The 10,401-nt window shown below is 38.3% G+C and overlaps 1 protein-coding gene across 2 annotated transcripts; it reads left to right on the plus strand.

Moving 5' to 3' along the window:
* The first annotated feature begins 1,876 nt into the window (after positions 1-1,876).
* On the plus strand, positions 1,877-10,350 carry ccndx (cyclin Dx). Of its 2 annotated transcripts, XM_062049437.1 has the most exons (5): positions 1,877-2,042; positions 2,152-2,641; positions 6,111-6,326; positions 9,470-9,787; positions 9,871-10,350. In XM_062049437.1, the coding sequence occupies exons 2-5, from the start codon at positions 2,384-2,386 to the stop codon at positions 10,018-10,020; spliced, it is 942 nt and encodes a 313-aa protein (XP_061905421.1). In that variant the 5' UTR covers positions 1,877-2,042; positions 2,152-2,383; the 3' UTR covers positions 10,021-10,350. The 2 variants fall into 2 exon arrangements, with proteins under 2 accessions (XP_061905421.1, XP_061905420.1); XM_062049436.1 differs by having other exon boundaries at positions 1,877-2,641.
* Positions 10,351-10,401: the final 51 nt, after the last annotated feature.

Raw genomic sequence — 10,401 nt, forward strand, 5'->3', positions numbered from 1 at the left:
ATCACCTTGTTCAAAGAACAAAATCAACACAGTGCATGAACGCAAAACAAATTATACACCTTACACACATTACCATGAATTGGTTAATATGGACCCCGACTTAAACAAGTTGAAAAACTTATTCGGGTGTTACCATTTAGTGGTCAATTGTACAGAATATGTACTGTACTGTGTAAACTGTACCGTTTCATATAATGTATTCTCTTCCTTTGCAATCTACTTGTAAAAGTTTCAATCGATCAATCAAAAAACCTGCAAATCAGATAGTAAAAGTACAGGGAACATTGTTTGGGGGTATCCATAATACGCCGATAGGGAGAAGTTTTTATTTACACGATAAGTCGGATGTGTCTTTACCTCCGTGGCGGAGGCTCCGCCGAACCCCTGAGGCCGACTCACCAAACCCCTAGGGTTCGATCCAACCCAGGTTAAGAACCACTGCTCTAGATCAACTTCGCATCTATCCGTCGATTATAAGTGTTAATTTTTCTTGTATTTTTGTTTGTTTGTTTTATGCCCTTTTTGTCATAAAAAGGCCTGTTTTATGGCAAACACACAAAACATGTCATATTTCCCCCAAAAAATTTAAAAGTGGAATATTTAATGTGAAGTAATTGGAGCCTTAAATAAGTCAATAATTCATAACAACATTATTATTTTTTGAGCAATGACAGTTTAAAAAACAAAATCCCACTAAAATCCCCAAAAGGCCCCACTCATCATAAAAGTGTCAAAAATAAGTCATATATTTTATTATTATTTTTTTTTACTTTCAACACTTTAGTCTCTAGATCAACTTCAGATCTATCCTTCGATTATAAATTTTTATTCTTCTTGTTTTTTTTGTTTGTTTGTTTTATGCCCTTTTTGTCATAAAAATGACTGTTTTTATGGCTAACACACAAAATATGTCATAGTTCCCCCAAAAAATGTCAAAGTGGAATATTTAAAGTGAAGTAATTGGAGCCTTAAATAGGTCAATAATTTATAACAACATTGATTTTATAAATAAATAATAAATAATAAATGGGTTATACTTGTATAGCGCTTTTCTACCTTCAAGGTACTCAAAGCGCTTTGACAGTATTTCCACATTCACCCATTCACACACACATTCACACACTGATGGCGGGAGCTGCCATGCAAGGCGCCAACCAGCAGCCATCAGGAGCAAGGGTGACGTGTCTTGCCCAAGGACACAACGGACGTGACTAGGATGGTAGAAGGTGGGGATTGAACCCCAGTAACCAGCAACCCTCCGATTGCTGGCCCGGCCACTCTACCAACTTCGCCACGCCGTCCCCATTTTGATTCATTATTATTTTTTGAGCAATGACAGTTTAAGAAAACAAAATCCCACTCAAATCCCCAGAAAGGCTGCACTTATAAAAGTGTCAAAAATAAGTCATATTTAAATTAAAAATTGTTTTTACTTTTAACGCTTTAGTCTCTAGATCAACTTTGGATCTATATTTGTTGATTATAAGTTTTTATTCTACTTGTTTGTTTTATGCCCTTTTTTTTGTCATAGAAATGCCTGTTTTTATGGCAAACACACAGTGGAATATTTAATGTGAAGTATTAGGAGCCTTGAATATGTCAATAATTCATACCATTGATTTTGATTCATCATTATTTATTGAGCAATGACAGTTGAAAAAAAACAGCCTGCATGGCAGCTTTGTGTTATTAGAGTCAACACTACAACGTTTTATCATTTTATTTCACCTGTTTGCTCTTTTATGTCACTTTTTTATACTATTTTTATATTTTAGTATTGTGCTGCAGGCCTGTAAAAAATGAGCTGTGGGCCACAAATGGCCCTCTATCCGCACTTTGCACACCCTGTTTTAAAATCGTGTTATTTTGCTATGTTATTTCTCCTCCTGGCCTCAAGGAAGTAAAATGTGAGTGGTGCCCTAGTTGAGTTGAAAAAGGAACTTCTATTATATTCATATACTCATATTTATTTTGTGATATTTATATTTCTGATTCAGAGATCAACAGGCGTCCATTCTCGGCCTGACGTCTCTCTCTCTGAGGTTGTAAACAAACACGTCTTCTATTGTCCTCCATTGTCAGAGAGTGGAGATGACCTTTTTCTCTTCCCTCTTTCTTCCCCCCCGTCTCCTTTTCACCATCGATCCCAAGCTGTCGCGCTGCCACTCCCTCTCTTGTGTCCCCACCTGTTGAACAATTGTCTCGCTATTATCTCATGTCACTCGCCATTGGCCCCGCCTCCGTCTGTTAGCCACGCCCCCTTACCCTTCTGCCCGCTATAAAAGCGAGAGAGGGCGCGGCCGGGCGGTGACAAGCAGCTTGGCGCCACACCGAGTTAGGATTTCTTCTTCCTTTTTTTTTTTTTTTTTTTCCCACACACATCATGCAAATGGACACAGGCGTAGCCATGTCGCTGTGGTGCGAGGAGGCGGAAGACGCCGAGCGGACGGAGGCGCCTGTGCACACCGCCGACGGGGGTCAGGCTCAGCTGCGGGCCGCCTGGGACCCGTCGGTGTCTGGGCATCGGGTGATCCAGAGGCTGCTTCACATGGAGGACCGCTACGCGCCCTCGCCGCTGTACGTCAGCATCATCCAGCAGGATCCGCAACGCAGGGAGGAGCTGTGCAAGTGGACCCTGGAGGTACGTCCACACTGTAAGAAGGTTTTTACACTGTTTTTTTACAGTGCATTACTGTAAATGGAAAATCGGTAACAATGTTTTTTTTACGGTAAAATTCTGTCGACTGAGCGGACAGTTTTTACCGTAATATTTACAGTGTTTTTTTAATTTATTTTTTATGTATTTATTTTTATATTGATTTATTTATTTATTTTTCTATTTTTAAAAATGTTTTATTTATTTTTTATTTTTTTATTTTATTTATTTATTTTTTTGTCCTGTCCAGCTACTCAGGCTTTGATTGATTGAGACTTTTATTAGTAGGTTGCACAGTGAAGTACATATTCCGTACAATTGACCACTAAATGGTAACACCCGAATAAGTTTTTCAACTTGTTTAAGTCGGGGTCCACTTAAATTGATTCATGATACAGATATATACTATCATATATACTATCATCATAATACAGTCATCACACAAGATAATCACATTGAGTTATTTACATTATTTACAATCAGGCAAATCATATACCTGTAGTTGATGTAGATGCCCATATCTGCTGTACAAAAGAGAAGTGTGGGATACTTCTCTTGTTGCCTAAATTTGTATTTGACTTTTTTAAATGAATTTATATCATTATTTGGTGCAGCCGGGCGGGAGCAGGAGGGGATAGAAAGACAGAAAAAAAGGAAGACACAGGGGGAAATTGCGGGGACAAAAGGGGGATGAGACAGAGAGACAACAACAACAACAGCAAACACAACAATAACAACAACAACAACAGAACAACGTCAGAAAATATGGTATGTACAAATATGATAGTAAAAGTGATAGCAAAGAAGCAGTTGGTGAAGTAAATATTAATACTAATGACAATGAACATTATTACACTACAAATGGAACAATACAAATACCAATAGAAATAGCACTATTGGTAATGAATAATAACAACAATTACCTCTATTATCAACAATACAATTGTTCAAATGCAACAATACATATATGTAATGATAACTTGAAATACAAAAGAAAGCAGATACATGGAGGGGAAGAAAGAGAAGCCAACTATATTAACCTTGTAGATTGTTATAGTAACATATAGGTTAAGCTTTGCCATGTGTTACCCAGTTTCCCCTAGGGCAACAATGTTAATATACGTTTGAGGAAACGTGATTATATGCATGAGTGTATGTATTTATATGTACTTGTATATGTACAGTATGTGTATATGTATGTTTGTACAGTGAATGTATACATACAGTATGTACGTACAGTATATATGTAATGTATACATGTATGTTTGTACAGTGAATGTATACATACAGTATGTACGTACAGTATATATGTAATGTATACATGTATGTTTGTACAGTGAATGTATATGTACAGTATGTGTACTGTATATGTATGTTTGTACAGTGAATGTATATGTACAGTATGTATATATGTACAGTATGTTTGTACAGTGAATGTATATGTACAGTATGTATTTATGTATCTTTGTAGAGTGAATGTATATGTACAGTATGTGTATACTGTATGTATGTTTGTACAGTGAATGTGCGTGTGGATGTACGAACTTCGAGTGTGTAGGTATGTACTGTATTTGTGTACGTATGTGGGAGCGTAAGTACCAATGTGTGCGCGGATGTATGTATATATGTATGAATAATTGTGTGTATGTGAGTACATATGTGTATTTGCATGTACAATATATTGACTCCCGGTATGTGCGGTAGCCAGAGTTTTTTTGAAGTGCATTACTGTAAACTGACAAATGGTACCACTGTCTTTCAAAATCCACGGTAGTTGACTTTACAGTGCATTACTGTGAATTGAAAAACGGCACCCATTTTTTTTATATGTTGAAATTCTGGCGACTGAGCTGCTCGTTTAGTTTTTTTCTTTTTTACCGTAAACGCTACACTTTTTTCTTCACAGTGCATTACTGTTAATGGAAAAACGGTACAACTGTTATTTTTACAGTAAAATTCTGTAAACTGAGCCGACAGTTTTTACCCTAAAATCTACCGTCGTTTTTACAGTGCATTATTGTAAATTAAAACAACTGTACCATTGTTATTTTTTGCTGTAAAATATATGGTTGTTTTTACAGTGCATTACTGTAAAGGGAAACATGGTACCACTGTTATTTTTACGGTAAAATTCTGCCAACTGAGCGGACAGTTTTTACCGTAATATTTACAGTGGAGTTTTTTAAGTGCATTAATGTAAACTGAAAAATGCCACCACTGTCTTTCAAAATCTACAGTAGTTGACTTTACAGTGCATTACTGTAAATTGAAAAACTGCACCAATTTTATTTTTGTATGGAAATTCTTGCAATTGAGCTGCTCGTTTTGTTTTATTTTTTGCCGTAAACGGTACACTTTTTTTCACAGTGCATTACTGTAAATGGAAAAACGGTACCACTGTTATTTTTACAGTAAAATTCTGCCAACTTTACCCTTTACCCTAAAATCTACCATAATTTTTACAGTGCATTTCTGTAAATTAAAACAACTGTACCATTATTTTTTTACTATAAAAGAAATGGTTGTTTTTACTGTGCATTACTGTAAATGGAAAAACTGTACCACTGTTATTTTTATGATAAAATTCTGCCAACTGAACTGACGGGTTTTACCCTAAAATCTACCGTCGTTTTTTACAGTGCATTACTGTAAATTGAAAAACAGCACCAATTGTATTTTTATGTTGACATTTTGGTGACTGAACAGCTAGTTTTTGTTTTGTTTTTTGTTTTACCGTAAACGCTACACTTTTTTTTTTCTTACAGTGCATTACTGTAAATAGAAACAGTACCACTGTTATTTTTACCGTAAAATTCTGCCAACTGAGCTGAGTTTTTACCCTAATATCTACCATCATTTTTACAGTGCATTACTTTAAATTTAAAAAATTGTACCATTGTTATTTTTTTATTGTAAAATATATGGTCGCTTTTACAGCGCATTACTGTAAATAAAGAAATGGTACAACTATAATTTTTACAGTAAAATTCTCAGTTTTTACTGAAAAATCTAGTAATTTTTACAGCACATTACTGTAAATACAAAAATGGTATCTGTGTAATTTTGACGGTAAAATTCTGGCGATTGAATTGTAAAATCTACAGTGGATGACTTAGTATTACTGCAAATGAAAAAGCGGTACCAATGTTATTTTTACAGTGAAATTCTGGCGACTGAGCTGCCAGTTCCTTTTTTTTTTTTTTTTCGTAAACGCTACCGATTTATTTTTACAGTATGTTTTGTTTTAGATTTTATAGTGCATTACTGTAAATAGAAAAACAGAACTATTGTTTTTTTCAATTAAATTCTGGAGACTGAGCTGCTAAGTTGTTGTTTTTTTACCGTAAACTCTGCAGACTTTTGTTTTAGAGTGCATTACTGTAATTGGAAAAATGGTAACAATTTTATTTTCGGAAACTTCCACTGACAACACAGATCTTCACCTTTTCCGCAGGTGTGCTGCGTTTGCGGCTGCGATGAGGCAGTCTTCCCCTTGTCTGTCTCGCTGATGGACCGCTTCCTGTCCACCACGCTGTCCCTGCCCGCGTCTCCGCACTGCCTGGCCGCCGCCTGCGTCCTCATCGCCTCCAAGCTGACGGAGTGTGACAACATCCAATCAGACGCCCTATGTGCCGCCGCAGACGACAACTTCCTGCCGTCCGACCTGAGGGTGAGTCCGACATCATGGCGGGAGCAGCTAAATGTGCTCCGTTTTAACCATGTGATTAAATGCTGACTACTTCTGCCAGCGGTCTTAAGTCACGGGTGTCCAAACTTTTTCCACTGAGGTCCGCACTCTAATAAAAAATGTTGGCCATTTTGATACTTTTCATTTTCATAACCAATACAATATATAGATTTTTATTTTACCTTTACCCAGGACCCAGAAGGGTCTTAGTCATAGAAATGTTAAAAATAAGATATATATTATTAAAAATATTTTTTTATTATTTAATGCTTCAATCCCTAGATAAAGCATTAAAGTTAACCATTTTTTTAAAGGTTGTATGCCATTTGTTCAAAGAAATCCCTGTTTTAATGGCAAAAACACAAAATATGCAATATTTCCCCTCAACAAATGTTCAAAGTGTAAAATTTGATGTGAAGTAATTGGAATCTCCATCCATTTTCTACTGCTTGTCCCTTTCCGAGTCGCGGGGGCTCAGCTGCATTCGGGCGGAAGGCGGGGTACACCCTGGACAAGTCAGAACCTTAATTAAGTCAATAATTCATAACCCATCCATCCATCCTTTTTCTACTGCTTGTCCCTCTCGGGGTGGCGGGGATGCTAGAGCCTATCCCAGCTGCATTCATAACATTGCTTTGAATTCAGTATCCTTTTTTGAGCAATTACAGTTTTTGTTTTGTTTTCAAATCCCACTAAAATTCTTCCACCCATCCATTTTCTACCGCTTGTCCCTTTCGGGGTCACGGGGGGTCGTTGGAGCCTATCTCAGCTTGGGGATCCAAGATGGCCACACTCATAAAAGTGTTAAAAATAAGTTATACATTTTTTGTTTTGCTTTGAACACTAAAAGTCTCTAGATCAGGGGTGTCGAACGTACGGCCCGCGGGCCAAACAGGTTTAACCAAAGATTAATTTGCTAAATTTCTAAATGTGTCCACTGGATGTCGCAATAGCAATTCAAGTGTGACCCACGTCACACATGACAGTGTTTAAAGATGACTTGTGAGTCGACTTTAAGCACCCTCTGGATTGGCTGCCGCCACTCCAATCAGCGTAGGTGCAAGCAATCAGCTTCTCCTGTTGTGGATGGCGGCGGACTGATGCAGTAGCGACGCACAATATCTTCTTTCAATGTAAATTATCCGGGATAAAATAACGGATAAAATAAAGAAACGGTAAGATGCGAAGACTTAAGTCAAAATTACCATCATCTTATATAAATATTTATCAGAGCTGTTTATCTATTTTATGGAGGAATGTAGTTAATCATAGAACTGGCACCCAATGTTATCAAAAAAGTATTGATTTTGAATCAAGAGTCGTTTTGAATCTAAATAAGTCGAATCGTGTGGTGCCCAGAGATTTGCAGCCCTATTAGCCGCCGAAAGTGCACGGGCCACATTTACACTAAACTATCAAGTTTAGTAGAGGGCCACAAAATACCGCAAATGGCCTTGAGTTTGAGACCCCTGCTTGAGCATTTTTGTACTCTTGACACAAATCGTTCAGTAAATCCAAAATGTCATAACAAAATATAATTTTAGGTCAGAGGAACTGAGCAGGATTTTATTTTTATTTGCCATTATATTCTTATCAGTGAGAGAGCAGGAAGGGGCTAAGAGTACGTTTGCAGTGCCCTGTCAGTCATTAATCGACATTTTACATGCGCTTATTCACGTAAAACGCACAACCCTCGATCTGTGCATAGGGAGGGGCGGCCCTGTTTTAGGTGCACTAACACTTGTTGCTAGGTAAGATTCATCACTTATTGCTAAGCAGAACTCATGGGGCACAAATAATTGAGCCCCACAGATCAATGTTTTTTTTTTTTAATTCCACCCAAATTTACTAGGACAGGTGTGTCCCCAGAGCTGCGCGGAGGACCATTTTCGGCCCTCCAAGTTTGTTTTGTTATTGGCCATCGGCATTTTGTAAAAATTGCTAAGATGTTTTGTTTTAATAGATCACAGCGTGTAGTGATCTATATTGATTTGCTTTTAGCTTTATATATCAAAGTGACACCCCCCAAGCGTTGTCCCTAAATGTTCTGTATGTGGCCCTCGCTAGAAAAACTTTTCGACACTCCTGTTGAACTCTTTAAAATTACTTTAAGTTAGGAAAAACAACAAAATATGAAGAAAAACAACAAACTAAAGATTATAGTATTTATTTCCCTACGATGTATTAAATATAATGGTGGGGCACTGCCCCTAATGCAGGATGACTATTGCTTGAACATTTTTGACCTTAGAAAACATCCAAAGGTGTTCAATAATTAGTCTAATTGTCTTCATTAGAGAAGATAGGACTTTCAAGAACACAAATGGCCGCCCTGATCTGTGTTAAATATAATGGTGGGGCACTGCCCCTAATGCAGAATGACTATTGCTTGTGCATTTTTGACCTTAGAAAATGTCAAAAAGTGTTCAATAATTAGTCTAATTGTGTTAGAGAAAATGTGTCCCTGAAAAATACAAATGGCTGCCCTGATCTGTATTAAATATAATGGTGGGACACTGCCCCTAATGCAGAATGACTATTGCTTGACCATTTTTGACCTTAGAAAACATCCAAAGGTGTTCAATGATTACTTTAATTGTCTTCTTTAGAGAAGATGAGACTTATTGTCTGCATTTTAATTTTGCTTTTATTTTCTTTCATTTCACTTTGTTGTCTGTGAAGCACTTTGAGTCTGCCTTGTGTATGAAAAGCGCTATACAAATAAAGTTGCCTTGCCTTGCCTTGCCTTTGAAGAACACAAATAGCTGCCCTGATCTGTATTAAATATAATAGTGGGGCACTGCCCCTAATTCAGCATGACTATTGCTTGTACATTTTTGACCTTAGAAAATGTCAAAAAGTGTTCAATAATTAGTCTAATTGTGTTCGTTAGAGAAGATGGGTCCCTGAAAAATACAAAAGGCCGCCCTGATCTGTATTAAATATAATGGTGGGGCACTGCCCCGAATGCACAATGACTTTTGCTTATACATTTTTGACCTTAGAAAATGACAAAAAGGGTTCAATAATTACTCTAATTGTGTTGATTAGAGAAGATGGGACCCTTAAGAACAAAAATGGCCGCCTACTGTACCACAGTGTTATGATTGATTTGTCTCAACCAGGAAATGGAGCGCGTCGTGCTCGGCACCCTACGCTGGGACACAGCCGCCGTGACCCCGCAGGACTTCCTCCCGCACTTCCTGGCCTCGGTGCAGGAAAGGAGCGAGGGCGGCGACTCGGAACAGGAGCGGACCACCCTGCGGCGGCACAGCGACACGCTGGCGGCGATGTGCGTCTGCGAACCTCGCTTCCTGGGGACACCGCCCTCGCTCATGGCCGCCGCGTCGCTCAACTGCGCCCTGCGAGGTCTGAGCGACAGGGGGCGCCATCAGCGGTCCGCGATGAGTTTAAGGCTGGCCGAGCTGTGCCAGGCCGACCTGGTGAGTGCCCCGCCCACCTCCGCCATGACGCCGTGGTTCTTTGCCATCAAGCTTTCTGACAGACTTCCTGTGTGGGCCTACAGGTGGTCCTGCAGTACTACAGCCGGATGATCGAGTGTGCCCTCCATCAGCGGCTGAGCAGCGGCCTGGCAGAGCCTCCCACGGAGAAGGGCGACGAGATGGAGGACGAAAGGGCCGGCACGCCCACAGACATGAGAGAGATCGATTTCTGAACACAAAAATCCTTTCACGCTGTCAAATTGCAAGTGTGGATCAATCAAAAGTCTTCATCTTTTAAACTGATATAATGTATGACCTCAAAATAACATATTTTTATACCCTGAAATGATTACGTGACTGTACTGTTTATTTATTTTTTGCATTATTTATTTGTCAGACTTTTTTAAACTACATGTGCTCTTTACTTGTGCCATATTTGCTCTATTTCTATTAGATTTATTCAAGGCTCATCTATGTTACTTTTTGAATATTTATACGTTTTATTTATTATCATGTGCAATTATTTCCTCTTAATGTTAATTTATTTGTTTATCTGCCATCCCTCTGAGTTTTTGTGTTTGCTTAATAAGATAATTATAGTAAAAGAAGAAATC

This window comes from Entelurus aequoreus, linkage group LG06, assembly GCF_033978785.1.
Source record: "Entelurus aequoreus isolate RoL-2023_Sb linkage group LG06, RoL_Eaeq_v1.1, whole genome shotgun sequence".
Classification (NCBI taxonomy): domain Eukaryota; kingdom Metazoa; phylum Chordata; class Actinopteri; order Syngnathiformes; family Syngnathidae; genus Entelurus; species Entelurus aequoreus.

Bases quoted from the DNA above. Each gene is read 5' to 3' on its own strand.
- ccndx (XM_062049436.1), top strand. From the start codon at position 2,384: ATGCAAATGGACACAGGCGTAGCCATGTCGCTGTGGTGCGAGGAGGCG. The intron at 2,642-6,110 runs GTACGTCCACAC...CCTTTTCCGCAG, and splicing joins TGTGCAAGTGGACCCTGGAG to GTGTGCTGCGTTTGCGGCTG. The intron at 9,788-9,870 runs GTGAGTGCCCCG...GTGGGCCTACAG, and splicing joins AGCTGTGCCAGGCCGACCTG to GTGGTCCTGCAGTACTACAG.